This window comes from Balearica regulorum, chromosome 15 (genome assembly GCF_011004875.1).
Source record: "Balearica regulorum gibbericeps isolate bBalReg1 chromosome 15, bBalReg1.pri, whole genome shotgun sequence".
NCBI lineage: Eukaryota > Metazoa > Chordata > Aves > Gruiformes > Gruidae > Balearica > Balearica regulorum.
In genome coordinates, this window is record NC_046198.1 from 10,543,305 (window position 1) to 10,559,123 (window position 15,819).

Below are 15,819 nucleotides of genomic sequence, written 5' to 3' on the forward strand. Positions count from 1 at the left end.
TTTTTCCTTTTCTTTTTTTTCCTTGTAAAAAGATATCAAGCAGTGGTGTTGGTGAAGCATGAAGAGCGAGTACAAATGATGAACAGTCCCAGAGCTGTCCCTGCAATGCTGCTCAACACTTGAACTCCAATTACTTTCCCAAAGCGGCTAGCTGATTACATACACGTATATAAAAACTAACGTAGACATTCCCAGTTTTCAATGTGAAAACAGTAAAATGTAATCGAGCACTTGTGCATTTGCCATAGGGTCCTTGGGAAAAGGAGCCATAAAAATATTTTTTTAATAAAAGTCTTTTTTTTCTTTTTTTTTCTTTTCTACCCTTAACTTAAGTAAAGAGCAAATATACACCTATAAGCAGAGTTCAGATCCACTTTACTGAGAGCCTGGAAGTCCGTACATCAAATTAATTCCCAGTGGCGTATCCAGACACCGGAACAGCTCCCAGCTCCAAAGGGCCGGTGTTCCTGAAAGATCTGCAGCTCCGGCTAACCTCGTTAGCCAGCGTGAAGCAAAGACTCTGTCAAGCCTTATCTGTCTTAGCCAACACTCCCCCAACAGCCTCTGCAGCTGAGCAGCTCTCTGCCAAGCAGAGCCTCACACACAGGACCCTGCTCTGGGAACATCAGAGCTGGCAATCTGGGCAACAAACCTGAGTCTTGGTGATTTCAACCCACATCAGGCTGTAACAATGAAAATATAAGCACTGAGCTTATATTTTCTTATTACTCAGAGGACAGACCACTGATTCCAGCTACTGAGAAACAGCTTCCAGAGGAGAGCCAGGAGGAATTTCAGTGATAGAGAAACTAGCTGTGCAATAAGAAAGTGCATTTAAAGGTAGCTTAAAACCAGATTAAAGATCAAATCGCCACTCGACAGGAGGGAGAATCAAGCTCCAGCAGCCACGTTCCTTGGGCTGGGTGGGTTAACATTCAGGCTCTCTCTCGCGAGTCCAAGGGGCAGGAGAGAAGCGTGCATTCCCGTGCTCCGACAGGGACACAGTTCTCCTGGCAGGCCATGCTCTCCTGCCCGGTTTGCTTCTGTGCGGTATCAGTTCTGGACAGCTGTCATCGGAATTCATAGATAGGAGCGCTGTGCTCAGGAACGTGAGTTAAATTCAATGACTGATACCTGGGAGAGAGGGAAAAGACAGATGAGAGGATTACACAGAGCAACAGAACTCCCCTAGCACTAACAGCTCCTGCTCGGCAGGTCACAGAGCAGACATCCTGCTGGCTGGCTCTTCTCTTCCCCTTTACAGTCCCAGGGTCAAATCTCAGAGGTGTTCAGGCACCCCGCACCCACTTACCTGTGGTGCCAAAACCCCGTGAGGACTCGGCATTGTTCTTCATTTCCATTCCCATGCCTCTGAGCTACCTGCAGCCAGGCTGTGTTTGAGGTGGGCTGACTGTGGGTTTTGGACACCTTTTGAAGTTCAACAACTTGCACATTCAAATGGTGTTTGCTACAACTGCAAATTACACTCAGGTCTTTCAAAGCTTAGCCCAAGGGGCTCTGTCTGAAAGCCTCTCAGGTACCTTCCCTCCCCGAGAGCTTCCAGCCACCCTACAGATTCACTTGCTGCATGTGACAAATATCCAAGGCTGTCAGAGGGAGAAGAGCTCTCCATGGCTACTTGTCACACGGCTTTAACGAGAAACCAACCAACTTTGACCATTCCCTGTGTTTTACAGGAACTCCCCCAGGACCATGGACTACAAAGCATTGGCCTAACAAGACTTCTGCCTGAAGGGAGCAACAACCAAGCTGTCAGATGCGAGAAAGCACCAAGCTCCCTCTCAAAGGCCCCTCCGACAAGCTCTGAAGGGCCAAGGCATGGAGAAGCTCAAAGCTTGAGCCACTGAGCAAAGCACAAACTGAGGGAGCACAACGCTGCGCACGAGGCCAGGCTGCCTGACACCGGCCTGTCCCCACGGGAGGAGCAGGCAAGCCCCATGAGCGTCTAGACTGGAGACCAGGCTCCTGGAGGGATGCTTTTAGTGAGCCACAGCTGGTGTCTGCCTCCCAACGCACCAGACCATTGCTTCACTGGGCCACAGCACATCTCCAGCCCTCATATCTCCCCCGCCAGCCCAGTTATCCCCAGCCATGCAAACAACGCAGCACTTTATACCACGTGAGTGGGCTGCACTAGCCTGCTCTGGCCAAGCATAGCGCACACGCCCTCCCTTCTGCCCCCAGGTCCAGCCACCAGACTGAATCTCCCTTCCCAGCCCAGAGAAGCACTGCCTGGACACTCCCCAAGGCTGCAGAGAAGCAGAAGAGTCTCTGCTTGGCTTGAGGAGCCACCCTTCAGTCCACAGCAGGAAGAAATCCTCCTTACCATTCTGAACTCCTATGGTAGTAATAGCCCTCTATAGATGCTGCTGACTTCTGGAAGCAGATGTAATAGAAACCAGCAAAGGAAGCACCGCTGATGTCTTTGATAGTGTGATCTGGGACTAGGAACTGTTCCTGCACACAAACACAGACCATATTTTAAGATGCCAGTCAAATACTACCCCTCCACACTCCCATCTGCCCTCCCAAACTGAATAGTGGTACCCATTAACACAAAGGCATTCCTGGCTGAGCATTGACCACAGAGACCAGCGTGTTCTTTCAGGACCTCCCACTGTAGGCATCTTACAGGGAATCAGACAACTGAGAACAGAACCAGTTCTAAAGAGTGCATGAGATCAGTGTCAGTTCAACACGTGCCTGCTGCAAATCAGAAGCCAATTGCAAAATCAGGAATCAGAGCTGTCTGATGAAGAGAAGGCTCCGACGAGACCTTATTGCAGCCTTTCAATACTTGCAGGGGGCTTATAAGGAAGATGGAGAGGGACTTTTTACCAGAGCCTGTAGTGATAGGACAAGGGGTAATGGTTTTAAACTAAAAGAGGGTAGCTTTAGATTAGATATAAGGAAGAAATTCTTTACTGTGAGGGTGGTGAGGCACTGGAACAGGTTGCCCAGAGAAGCTGTGGATGCCCCATCCCTGGAAGTGTTCAAGGCCAGGTTGGATGGGGCGTTGGGCAACTGGAAGATGTCCCTGCCCATGGCAGGGGAGGGACCACATACTAGATGATCTTTAAAGGTCCCTTCCAACCCAAATCTTTCTGTGATTCTAGGATTTCCTTCCATCACAGCTGCACAAAGCTTATGTAGAGGGAGGAATCAATCCAGCTGAAGAGCAGAGAGGTGCAGACTGGCCAGTATGCATCAAACACACAGGCCCCTCACAGGGACAGAAGACACCAATTCTCTCATCCTCTGGAGCATCACCAAGCAAGATTTTCCTGTTGTGTTTTTAGCCATGACTGCAGCCCTTAAGGATGCAATTATCTGGCTAAACAGGAGTCACGCTGGAATTTGCAAGTACGGTGGGTTACGAGGTTGGTAGGGTGACATCTTTCAGCATAGCTGAAAAAGCTTTCAGGCACCACAAGCCTCTGTCAATCGCTTGTAAGCAGCTCAGAGAAGGAGACATGCAGAGTTTACCTTCCATCTCATGAAGACATAGTCCCCATTTTTCAGATCCTCATAATCAAAGTCATCAGAGTTAAATGTTTTTGCATATTGGTAAAAAGCCTGGAACTTCCCCTGAAACAAAAAAGAAAAAAAAAACCCCACAGGATGCTTATTCCAGGAGTAGAGCTCATTAGTGCCAGCTGCTATTTAGGAGAGAAGAACTCCTATGGAACAGGATCTCCTAACCAAAGGGGCTGCTCTTCCCCAGGACTAGCACAGGGGAATACAGAGGATTGCGAGATGCCCACGGCCATATGCAGCCTGGCTGGAGAAGCTTCTGCCCTTAGAGAGGAAGATTATTGTGACAGAAGCATAGTAAACATCAAAGTCTGGCAAACAACAGCAAAGGTCAAGGCGGGGAGGCAATCGGCTGGCTGTCATGGCCCTGATCCAGGGCATGGCAGCAGACACACCCTACCCCAAGCAGAGGGCTGAGGTGGCTGAGACACAGGTACCAACAGCCCTGCCTGTGCCAGAGGGGCACCTCTCCCCTTACCCGCTCCATTTTGCCAGAAGCCTTCAAAACACGGAGCGTGTTCTCCTAGAGGGGGGTCAAGAAATGTGGATTGCTCCTGCTCCCTTCCAACCCCAGGGTGAGCAAGTGGTAAGACACCCCCCTCCCTTCTCCTGGATCACAGCCAACAGCCTGCTGAAGGGACCTCTGGTTGCAAAGATCCCAGGGGGGGAAGGAGGGAGACACCCAAAAAGGAGAGCGTTCCAGGCCCTTCTGACCACTCTTACATGCTGTACCTCACCTCCAAACCAGGTGCTCAGCCAGGACTGCAACAGACCCACATCTGCCCCCCAGATTTATTTACCCAGTGTTTACGATCCACATCTTCATCAGCATCCCACTTGCGTGTCAAGAAAGGGTGCTTTTTACTGATTATTTCCCCTTCAAAGAATGTGGTGAGGGTTGGGTACTCCTAGGAGAGACAAACGAGAGGTCAGAAGACTTGTCACCTAGAGGCAGAAACTCAAACGTAGATAGAGGTGCACACGCTCAGCAAAAAGCAGCATCTCCCAGCCAAAGCTCTGGGCAATCCAAGGCTGGTACTCCCATCCCTCCAAGCAGCAGGCTGACTCGTCCTAACCCACACCTCTTAAAGGCCAACTTGTACGCACACACAACCTCCACCCTCCTATTCCAGCCTCTCTGTTCACTTTATGAAACCAGAAGGAGTCGTGTCGGAGCTGGACTGCAGGGAAGTTCCCCGCTGGACAATCACAAGTGACAATTTACAGACAGCACCACTCTTCAGCAGACACCCGGCGGCTGCAGCACAACGGCTACAAAGCCCGAGGGCTGGATTAAGCCACCCCACCAGGGGAGAAGGTGCTCCTCTTCAGCTTTGCATTGATACCAAATTAGGTAGGAGAACATAGGCAGGGAACAGCGGGCTCAGCCGGGGCGAGCCAGCTTCTCCAAGCACTCCTGTGTAATGACAGAGGTAGTGCACCACAGCCAAAAGAAGCATCACCCCTGGGAGACAGTTCTCACCGACTGTCCAACAGCAAGAGCAGATCTTAGATGATGGACAGGGAAGGAAGTAGGTAACGATGTGACTGTTTGGGTCCTGGTTTATTTTCTTTCAGCAACACACCACCACTGGTAGAGTGCCTAAAGCTGACTGCAGGGTCAGACTCGGTCCTGCTCATCCCTTAAGGGATGCTAGATAAGTTTCCCTCATTCAAGACTCCCATCTAGGCCCACCGTACTTGCTCGACATGCCAACAACAGGCTGAAGCTTTTAAACTATTTAGTGGTCAAAGGTACTGTATACTCAGTCCCTTCACTTCCTATTTCTGGTGGCAGCTTTTCCCACTCCGCCAGGAAAAAGAAAAGCCTTTACACAGCACCTTTTTTTGTTTTGCAGTTAACACTCACCTCTGTAAGGCCTTTAATCTTCAAGTATCCACAGAGATAGGAGTTTTCCATATCCACATGCTAGAAAAGAGTGCAAAGTACAACCATAAGCACAGACATGAAGGTACCCAACTGATCCAAAGCAGTTTCTAACTCCTCCAAGGCTAACTTCAGCTTCAGCCAGTACAGACTGCACAGCTTACTGCCCAATGCTCACACTGGCAGCCCTTCCCCAGGGCTGGGAACCACTCAGAAAGATCTTTACAGGTGCCCAGCTCACCTCTGACAGCCCTCACATTCCAGACCTGACAACAACCACCTCCCCACTGGCAGAATCACCCACACACCCAGCCCCCACATTTCCCAGTCAACTGCTACCAGCGAACTGGCCTTCAGGTGAGAGAAGAGTAAAAAACACCTATTTACTGCAGATAATTCAGGCTAGAGGAATAAAACATTGCCCTGAGCTTTGTCGTCTGCTTATTTAACGGGCCTGACCCACACCTAACACGCTACCCATACTCTCTGCCTTGTACCCAGCCTGGCAGCACGGCGCACGCCAAAGCCTGCTAAGAAGCCACACAATGTCTCATTCGCTTTGAAAGAGGCCTTTCTCCCAGATCCAATGCTTTTATGCCACCCTTCTTCTGAGTTACGGGGCTGCATCTCGTTTCTTCTGCTGTGCAGAAGCTAGGCAGGGGGCTGTGTCTGTTCCGAGTGCCTTTAAAGCCAGAGGATTTTCCAAGCTTTTCCCCGACATCTCCAGATCAGTCTTCGAAGCAAGAAGCGAGTTATTTGGGGAAGTGCAAACATCAACTGTGAGAAGATGGATCTTCCCCACCTGCGATCAAAGAAAAGCAACGTTTCTCTGCGCTCAGCACAGGGAGAGCAGGCAGCCACCTCTTCTCAGCTGACGCACGCAAAACAGCAGCGTTTTTAGCACAAAGCCACAGCCAGCCCCTGCGAGAAGGCAGCGTGCAGTGAAGCTGATCAACCATAGGATGTCCCCACCACAGCAAACTGTACCAGGTATGCTTGTGCTGTTGACAAGGGGAGGACTGTACGTAAAAACATAGACGGTCTGGTTCAAACACTACCCTATCTGCCGACCCTGGGGTTCTCCACAATGCTGGCACATGTGTCAAGCTTCATCATGGCACTTGCTACACGCTCAGTCACGGTCCCCCAGATCCCGTGCCACCAAATTGGGAACAAAGCTGTGACTCGCACGGTGCTCTATAGGAAAGCGTGTATCAGATGTCTGGCCTGCCCATGTACTAATGACTCCACACCTCACCAGCTCTGCCCAAAGTGATTGTGCCAATGCCTAGGACTAAAAATAAAGCACGCAGGGTGACAATGACTGCAGAGAGGAATGGGAAAGCCACATGAGCCAGCATCCCGATTCCTCAGCACAGCTGGGCACTACAGCTGTCTGGCTGCATTCCTGCCACAGACAAACCACCGCACTTTGCCCCAGGCTCCCTGCTCAGCCCAGGGGAGCCTCCAACACCCCAGGGATGGGGCACCCCGGGTCCCAGGTCCAGCTGGGATGTGCTGTGCCAGCCAGGGACTGGAACATGGATGCCTGCTGATTTCCAGCCAGGTCTGAAACACGGGCTGTCCCCCTGGTAGGGGCTTCCCAGAACAACACCCACTCTAAGCCAGGCTCTAAACCTTCCACCCTGTGGCATGGATGTACACAGCCACCCCAGAGCCCCCAGGGAATGGGGCAAGGATCCCAGGTAATGAACCCTGCCAAGGCCCAAGGGGAACAGGGCAAAGGGGGGGGGGGGGGGGGAAGGCTTAAGGGTAGTGGGACCTCCTCAGGGTTTGAGAGTAAGCGAGCAAGGAGGTGGCCTTGGGCCTCACTGGGCCTGAGGGAAAGGGATCTCTCCCGGGTCCTGAGGGGACTAGGACAGGGTCTTTTACCCTGATCCTGAAAGGAAGGGAGAGCACACGAGGGTCAGAGATCTCTTCAGAGCCTGATGACTCACAGCCATTACTGAGCTTGATAAAACCAGGGGAATCATAGGGGGGCACTGCCAGGTCAGAGGGGAGCAGGGCAGGGAGGACCACGGGCCTTTCCAGGCCTGAGGAGAAGGGTCCCCCCAGGGTGCAGGGGGATGGAGACACTGGGACTATGGGAAAGGGGCCTCCCCCACCTCAGCCACAGGCCTCGCTGGAGCTCAGGGGACAGGGACTGCGGGGGACACACAACATCTAGGTTCTGAGGGAACAGGAGGAGGGCAGACACCGACCCGAGCCAGGGCCAGGAACCGGGGCCCGAGGGGAACGGGGGCGGGGAGGACGGCAGCAGCCGGGGAACCGGCGGAGGAGAAAAGGCGACCGGGCCTGAGAAGACGGGAGACTGGGTGACCGCGGCCATAGGGCGCCGGGAAGGAATAAGGTGGGGCGACCACGGCCTGAGGGGACCGGCGGGGCAGGAACGGCGACCGCGGCCTGAGGAGAGCGAGGCCCCGCCGCGGCGGGCCCGGCGGGGGGGGGAAAGGCGGCCGCCGGCGGGCCCCTCACCTGCATGACGACCTCCACCTCGTAGGCATTGCCCTTGCTGCGCTGCTGCCCGCGGAACTTGGCGCCGCTGTAGAGCAGCGAGGTGGCCACGCCGGGTTGCGCCGTGTTGATGGGGGGCGGCGGCACCAGACTGCTGGCGGCCGCCGCGGAGGGCGGCGAGGAGGCCGAACCCGCCGCCCCGCCCGCGCGGCACCGCTCGCTCCGCACCGGCATCTCGGGAGGGTCCCCGGGCGCCAGCGTGGCCGGGGCCGAGCGCGGCCGGGGGCGTCGCCCGCTCCGCTCCGCTCCCCGCACGCCGAGGCCGCCGCCGCCGCCGCCTGGCTCAGGGCCTCCCGGCAGCGCCTCCGCGCGCTCCCATTGGCCCTCGCGGGCGCTGCGGGAAGAGCGGTGCCGGGCGTTGATTGGCTCCGAGCGCGGGGCACGCGCTTCCTCCCAGCAGGCACGGCCGCGAGCGCTGCTAGGAAGTGTAGTTGTTATTTTAACGGGCGGGACGGAGCGGCCGAAGGGGCAAAACGCGTTCGCGGCGCGGATTGGTTGCTGCTGCGGCAACATGGCGGCGCCCACGGAGCCGCGCTGAGGCGGGAGGGCGTACGGCGGCTGCTTGTTCCTTCACCACGATGTGGCGCGGCTGCCGCCGGCTGCTGTGGGGCCGCTCCTCGCCCGTCTGGCTCCCCCGACCGCTTCTTGTCGCTGGCGGGAGCGGCCCAGAGGGGCCGGGTGGGGGCCGGGCCTACGCCCCACCGGCAGGTGAGGGAGCGCTGGGCTGTCCGGAGTCTCTCCAGCCCCCTTCGGTGAGGGGGGCCCTTCCCTAGCCCGGTGGGGCTGGTCCCGCTGGGACACCCCCTGCACACACCGCCGACGCCCCTCAAGGTCACCCGGGGCCGGGGGGAGGGCTGGGCTCGGCGCCCTCAGGGTGGGTGGAAACATGGGAAACGGTCAAAATCCGCCCCCGGCGGGGCACGGAGCGCTGCCAGCACAGCCCCGCCGGGTCCGGGCTCCCCAGGGCCTTTGCGTAGCGTGGCCGGGTGCTGGGCCTCCCCCCGTGCCCTTCTCCTGGCATTGGCGAGGGTTCGGGGGGATTCGCTGGCAGTGCGGCCAAGTCCTCGGTGCACCAGTTTGCTTTGGTGGTTTGGTGTGTCTTGGGAATTTGGGGGGTGGGACCCAGCCGCGGCGGTTCAGGCATGTTCTGGGCTATGGATCCCCTCCACAGATTTTGCTAGAAACGTGTGAATTTGAAGACAGTAAAATCAGTCTCATTGTGTCTGAGGTGAGGCTGCAAAGCTGCAGTGAGTCATCGCGGGGTGTCAGGAGCCCACTGACGTGACTCAGGACTCTGCTGGGGTACACACACGTTAATCTTTGCAGAACTGCGTCTCAACAACGTGGTGTTTTCTGAGGCACCAAACCTTGCAGGTTACTGAGCTTGAGCAAACTGTATTCCATTTCCCCAGCAGGAATGCAGGGTGGGGGGGAGTTTAGCCTAGAATAACAGAGCTGCAACCTGGCCTGTTCAGTTCACCCTTCATGAGGTAGATTTATGGGCTTGGGATTTATGATCTGATTGCTGTTGTCAGGGGAATGGCTTGTAGTTTCTTCCTGCATTGTGTGAGAGAGACAAGCTTTTGCAACACATGTAATCCAGCTCTCAGGTGCTGGGAGTGCGTGCAAATGTGCAGGTAGGAAACGAGCCTGCCCTTAAAACAGAGACCTGCAGTTCCCTCAGGCTCACCTTGCTGGTGGAGAAGGTGTACTCCTGAGCCAGAGCAGGAAGTGTGGGCTGGAGGCAGCCGCGGGAGGTGGTTCCTACCCTGGTGACTCAGTGGCACGCTGCAGTGTGTGTGACATGTCCCCAGCACCATCCAGCTGTTACCGCGGGTGCCTGCAATAAACCTGCCCCCATGGGTGGTCGCAGTGGAGGGAACAGCATCTTCGCCCCTGCGTGCTCCCAGCCTGCCGGCAGCTGTGGCTCTCCCAGCGAGTGCATTGGCTGCAGGTCAAAGCAGAGAATGAGCTGGAGGCACTGAGGGAGAGCGCGTGGGCTGGCACCGGGTGGGTTTGTTGTCAGCGGGGGTGGAAATAGAAGTTGCTGTGGCCTGTTCTGCTTCTAACCCAGCTCTGCTGGGTTCCTCGTTGCTCTGAGACAGAGCAAGCACAGAGAGAGAGTTAGCCAGGATGGTTCAGCAACTAATTTGTCAAATGTGATTGTAGTGGGAGAATCTTGAAAGATTGAGCCCAGAGTGGAACTCCAGAAGGAGTGCTGGGACATGTCTGCTTTGGAAACCACCACTGCCAGACTCTGTAGAAGCTCAGTGCAGGCCAGCTCGAAGGAGCTGAGAGCCCAGCCTGGCAGAAATGAAGCTGGTCCCGTTCACTTGCCGGTTGTGCACAGCAGTGCTGTGGTTTTCACCAGTTTCATGGCACTTTCCCAGTTGAGTGGAGCTCACTGAAACAGTGTAGTGCTTGGAAACTGTGGGTGAGTGGGTAGGGTTTTGTCGCCGGGCCCTCTGGACCTTTACAGCAACGAGGGCTCCATCTGTTCTGGGCTGTGCTGGGGAGCGGGGGAAGTGGCCAAACCTCCTCTAACTGCCCTCTGAATGGCTCTGGTTTTGCCCCTAGAGAGAAAGCGATTTTACCAGAATGTGAGCATCTCTCAAGGAGAAGGTGAGTACAGCCGCTGGGACAGGACGGGAGGCTGGTTCCCGGGAGGGGCGTTTTCAGCTCACACTGCTTCAACGAGAGTGTGGCAATACCCGTAACCTGGGCTGTGTGAGTGGGGTATTTGTCACCAGCCTGCTGTGCCCTTTGCTCCGCTATAGCAAAGCGGTGTGGTGGGAAACAGGTTCCAAGACTGTTTGGGGGGAAAGTACGTCAAAATGATGGTGATGGTGGGAAACTTGAGTATTCCCTGGTCCTGTGCTCCTGTCCGTTCTGGCTCTGAATCGGCTCCCACTGTGGGGTTGTCTGTTGTTCCTTAGTGCCTGCTCCTCTTTGATTCCCCAGGATTTGTACTCTGATTCTCCAGGAGGCTTTGAAATAAACCTGGACCACCGAAAGCTGAAAACGCCCCAGGCCAAGCTCTTCACTGTCCCCAGTGAGGCCTTGGCCATTGCAGTGGCAACAGAGTGGGACTCCCAGAAAGACACCATCAAGTTCTACACTATGCACCTGGTGAGCTCGGCAGATTGGGAAGCTGAGGCCTCAGCAGGGCAGGATGCAGTGTGCTGGGAGCAGTTGGGTCAAGGAAGTCAGGATAAAAGACAGGGAATCAAAATGCGGGGGGCTAAAGGTGGGTTTGCCAGGCCACTGCCACCGGGCAAGGGCTTTGCCAGCTGGCACCCCAGAGCAAGGGTTGAGAACTGTTTTGAGGTGTAAGCCTTGCACCAGGGTGCATGAGACATAGGCATCTTCTGAGAATGCTTCTTTCTGTGTCCTGCCTCCCTTAGCTCTCCTGAGTACTTGTAGAATTGGCATGGCTTGGTCTAAACCTGGGGTGACATGAGAATGGTCTCCAAACGCAGAACGTGGAGAGAGCAGGTTGTCCTGGAATTGGGGACAAGAGGTCGTGACTTTTGCTGTGCACTGGAGAGAGCTTTGTGGTTGTGAGGGCAGTTAGATACTGGCTGGGTGACAGGCTGGGGGGCAGCTGTGTCACTGGGGGACTTGAGAAGGAGCTGGACAGTGTTCTTGGGATAGCAAGGGGCAGGAGGAAATGGGATGAGCTCTGGAGCAGTCCATGAGCCCTCTCCCCTGGTGCTTGATGGGACTGCTCCCAAGGGAGGCTTCTGAAACCAGTGAGAAGATTCCTATTACGTGAGCCATGGTCTAGCCCTGCACCCCTTTTAGCTGCACTCCTTGGTTCTCTGTCTGCCACGAATTCCTCTGCTTCTGGGCTTTGTACAGCGGAAGCTTCTGCTTCCCCAGGCTTTGAATAACAATGGTTTAAACTGCTTTTGTCCTGCAGACAACACTGTGCAACACAGCGCTGGACAATCCCACGCAGCGAAACAAAATGCAGCTGATCCGTGCGGCTGTGAAGTTCCTGGAGACTGACACTGTCTGGTATGAGATGTCCTTCCTTCCTTAAAGTCCCTGTGGGCTGCAGGATCAAGCCTGTTCATGCCCAAGCTCCTGTCTCACAGCCCCAGCCTCTGAGGTGTCTGCTGGCAGCAGCACAGCTCCTGTGGGGAGAGGGGAACAGGACTCCCCCATCTGCCTTTGTGGCTTTCATCAGGCTGGCTGCAGGGAGTCCCGAGCTGAGCCTCTGGGCAAGGTGAGGCCAGAGGAGTGGCCCCATAAAAAGAGTTCCAGTGGGATATGTCCGCTGCTCTAACAGCTAAACCTCACTGCATCCTGTGGCTGGCTTGGGGCTACCTGCAATTTTCTGTTGGCCAGTTTGCTGCTCTGTTTTGTAGTAAGATAGAATGGTCCTTCCTGGAACAACAAAAGCTCTGAATTTAGGGAAGAGTCAGGGGATTGTTCCCAGTTGCTGCTGCTGCTGCCTGGGTGGACAGTAGGCCCTTGTTCCCCTGGCTGTGGTCTGGTGGGGGGGAACTTCCTTCCCAGAGAAGTGCCCCAGCCTGGCAGGGAGTGGCCTGGGAGCGAACATCTAGTCTGGTTTTGTTCTGTAACGTCCCAGCTATCGTGTGGAGGAGCCAGCCGCCTTGGCAGAGCTGCAGAAGAATGAATGGGATCCCGTTGTCGCCTGGGCTGAGAAAAGGTAAGAGGTCAAAGACATTTCTGTCTGCTTATGCCCTGCCCTGCTGAGGCCAGGAGCTCTAGTGTGTGTGACCATTGGAGCCATGAGTTCCATGAGCCCTGTGCTTTTCCAAGGGGCTGGGTGATCATTCCAGGTACGACGTGGCAATTGGCTCCTCGACCAGCATCCTGGGGCCGAACATTCCAGCCAGCACCAAGGAGACCTTCGTCAGCCATCTGGCGTCCTACAACATGTGGGCCCTGCAAGGTGAGAGGGGCTGCGCAGGGAGCCCACCGCTCAGGCTGCGCCAGCAGAGGATGCAGTTCCTCTCCACGGGGCAGAAAAGTGACTAATGTTTTCCCTCTCCTGCTGATACACTGAGATAATCGGAGTGTTGAGGTTTTACGTTTTAAATCTGCAGGCCAGTCCCTTAGCTGTAATTTGTTATGGGTAGGGACTCTCCCCTTAGTGCCACTAGTGTTCAGGGTCTGGCTGTGCTGGCCTGTGAGCTGTCTACCCTAGCACAAATAACTTCTTTAATGCCAAACTTCCTAGTGATTTAGCCCCGGCTTTGTTACCAGGAAGAGAAATGGGGTTTAGTGCTCCAAGTGCCCGTGGTTCTGTGCACTGTCCTCACTCTTCGCCCTTACACCCACTTGATCTTACTTTATGCTGCTGAATGACACCTAAAGATAAAGAAATGGAGTAATGTTTGCTTTGCTCAAGTCCTCAAATGCAAGACTTGAATGAGCAGCAGGCAGTGAAACCCACAGAAGACACTAGCTGAGCAGCTAAGGGATGTTAACAGGGGCAGGAGTTGCAAAGCCTTTCTGTTACCCCTGTAAAGATATTTTTTGATGAATCATTTCTTTTCCTCAGAGTTTGTAATATGGGTAGGCAGGGTGGAAGGGAAAGGCATGTGCTGCCCCGGGGAAGGGGAGCCTCTGGGCAGCTGGTTGACTTTAGACCTGAAATTCAAGGTCTGGCCTAGACTAGTAGCACAGGACGAGTCTGACTTTAGTACCTTCCTTAAAGACTGTCCATGTGCCGGCACCTCTGTTTCCTGTTGGCTTGAGCTGAACCGTGAGTGCTCACAGCTCAGAGTTTTGAGCCCTTCTTTCCTCCTCCTCCTGGCTGTGCATGTCTGTGGGACTTGCTCAGGTCCCTTGGCCATCGGGCACCGACTCCCCTCCCCTGAAGAGGGGTCTCTTGCAAGCCAGGAGCTGGTGGCATGGCAGGAAGGAGCTCTGCTGCTTTATCACCCGAGCCCAGCAGCTGCGTCCTTTGCCGACACAGATTTCCCAGGGCATGGTATGCCACGCACATTTGCACAGTGTTTTTCTAGGAGTGGTTATAGATGTGGACAGCTCTTTTAGCATCAAACAACATATGAGTCCCTCACACCCTGGCCTTTCAGCTGAGTGCCTGGATGTGTATGCTTTCCCTTTGCACAGGACAGGTTTGTGGCAGAATAATAGGAGGCAGTTTCAAGGCATAACCTTTGTCACTGCAGTGACAGTGGCCAGAACAGTGCTTCATGTCTGCTGTTAAATGCAGATGGGATGCTTAACTGCCTAGATGCAAGTGGAAGGTATCGCTATCCCTGCGGAGGTACCACACCCCAGCTGTCTCTTCAGAGCTTGTGAAGATGCTGCTGTAATGCTGCAGAAAACAACCATGAATCTTGTTTGTTTTGGGTTATTCTCTTCCAGGTATAGAATATGTAATCACCCAGCTGAAATCTCTGATTCTGTCCATGGGTCTGATTGACAGGCACATTACAGTAGAGAAAGCCGTGCTTCTGTCTCGCCTGGAGGAAGAATACCAGGTAAATGATGTTACAAAACAGCCCTATAATTCAAACAGCAATAATCTCAGCATGACAAATGCATCTCCCACCACAAATAACTGGCAGGGGAAGTACCTGCTATTGCAGGAGAGGTTCCACTCCACCAGTCTCCCCGTTTGAGAGAGTTTGGAGGGCACTGCTGTAGAGCAACATCCTGGGCACAACAGCCCAGAGTGCTCCTGGGGCTGCCAGTTTTTTTGCAGAACCCAGATGGCTGCTTTTCTCCCTCTCTAATCTGAAGTGCAAAGTCGTGGCTGGCTTCTTTTGCTCTGGGTTTTCCAGTCTGGATAGACACCAACTTAATAACTTGCTTGCTGGAACCTGGCCTGGCATGAAGCTCTCCCTGACCCAGAAGTGGCTGAAGTTGATGGGAATCTTTCCATCCTCCATTTAAGGGGCTTTGCCTCAGATGCCAGTATGGCTGAAGCACGTCCTTCCACCATGCTCATCTGTTCTCCCTAGCCCTGTAGTCGGTGATCAGCACAGCTCCTGGGGAGTTACCCATGTTTCATAAACATGAAGAGAGGCTGGGAGTTGCTTAGCAGCTCTATGTGTAATCCAGTTCTGAACTGACTTGCATTCCTCTCCTTCAGATTCAGCGGTGGGGTAATGTGGAGTGGGCCCATGACTACGATCTGTGCGAGCTGCGTGCTCGTGCAGCAGCTGGGACTCTCTTTGTTCACCTCTGTTCGGAGAGCTCGACTGTAAAACACAAGCTGTTACGGGACTGAGGCTGCTGGCCTGGGCGCAGGAGAAAAATGCCCAGCTGTGAATTGCTGGCATGACCCAGCAGACAGGAACCACTCTCCTGCTGCCACACATTTCCTGGGATCAGCCTTGTGCTGACGAGCTGCGACTTTGTGGGCAACTCCTTGCTTGGACTGCCTGCTGCACTGCAGCGGCTGCAGTTTTGAGCCCACAAAGGAGGAAAGGTCAAGGTGAGCTTCCTCTGCCGCAAGACAGCAGCTCTGTCGATTACCGGTGTCTGTAACTCATCAGAGGAGCTCTCACGACAGAAACAGCTTCCTGAGCAGGGTGCGGCACAGACATACCCAGCATATGCCACGTGTCTTCATAGCTGCCAGCTCCTGACACACACTTGTTATGGAAATCTGAAAACAGACTCCATTGCATCTGTTCTTCATCCCTCAGTGTGCCTGTATGTAACACCAGGGTCTCTCTGTTTGATTAAAGGCACGCCCCTGCTAGATACCGAAAGCCAATGCTGCTGAGTGTTTCTTTGTTTTAATCACCAAATTGTGGTGTAGGTCCTGAGCTGCCAGGCTCTAGGCAGGTGCTGGGATGGCTACAGGCAGAAAAAAAACCTGCAGAGCA

At 54.4% G+C, this 15,819-nt stretch overlaps 2 protein-coding genes across 2 annotated transcripts; one reads left to right on the plus strand and one right to left on the minus strand.

The window, feature by feature from the left end:
* Positions 1 to 816: 816 nt before the first annotated feature.
* Positions 817 to 8,298, minus strand: GID4 (GID complex subunit 4 homolog). The gene is made up of 6 exons (XM_075767450.1): positions 7,940 to 8,298; positions 5,426 to 5,485; positions 4,356 to 4,463; positions 3,508 to 3,609; positions 2,348 to 2,478; positions 817 to 1,134 (listed from the first exon to the last, which is right to left on the minus strand). The coding sequence occupies exons 1-6, from the start codon at positions 8,150 to 8,152 to the stop codon at positions 1,071 to 1,073; spliced, it is 678 nt and encodes a 225-aa protein (XP_075623565.1). The 5' UTR covers positions 8,153 to 8,298; the 3' UTR covers positions 817 to 1,070.
* A 143-nt stretch (positions 8,299 to 8,441) lies between these two features.
* ATPAF2 (ATP synthase mitochondrial F1 complex assembly factor 2) lies at positions 8,442 to 15,702 on the plus strand. The gene is made up of 8 exons (XM_075767576.1): positions 8,442 to 8,686; positions 10,556 to 10,600; positions 10,962 to 11,107; positions 11,901 to 11,998; positions 12,576 to 12,656; positions 12,790 to 12,902; positions 14,348 to 14,463; positions 15,078 to 15,702. Exons 1-8 carry the CDS (start codon positions 8,557 to 8,559, stop codon positions 15,213 to 15,215), a joined length of 867 nt encoding a protein of 288 aa, XP_075623691.1. The 5' UTR covers positions 8,442 to 8,556; the 3' UTR covers positions 15,216 to 15,702.
* Positions 15,703 to 15,819: the final 117 nt, after the last annotated feature.

Excerpts from the sequence above, each read along its gene's own strand:
- GID4 (XM_075767450.1), bottom strand. The coding sequence starts at position 8,152 with ATGCCGGTGCGGAGCGAGCGGTGCCGCGCGGGCGGGGCGGCGGGTTCG. Across the intron at positions 4,464-5,425 it reads AGATTAAAGGCCTTACAGAG|GAGTACCCAACCCTCACCAC; the intron begins GTGAGTGTTAAC and ends TGTCTCTCCTAG. Across the intron at positions 1,135-2,347 it reads TACCATAGGAGTTCAGAATG|GTATCAGTCATTGAATTTAA; the intron begins GTAAGGAGGATT and ends CCTCTCTCCCAG.
- ATPAF2 (XM_075767576.1), top strand. The coding sequence starts at position 8,557 with ATGTGGCGCGGCTGCCGCCGGCTGCTGTGGGGCCGCTCCTCGCCCGTC. Across the intron at positions 8,687-10,555 it reads GGCCTACGCCCCACCGGCAG|AGAGAAAGCGATTTTACCAG; the intron begins GTGAGGGAGCGC and ends TTTTGCCCCTAG. Across the intron at positions 11,108-11,900 it reads AGTTCTACACTATGCACCTG|ACAACACTGTGCAACACAGC; the intron begins GTGAGCTCGGCA and ends TTTGTCCTGCAG.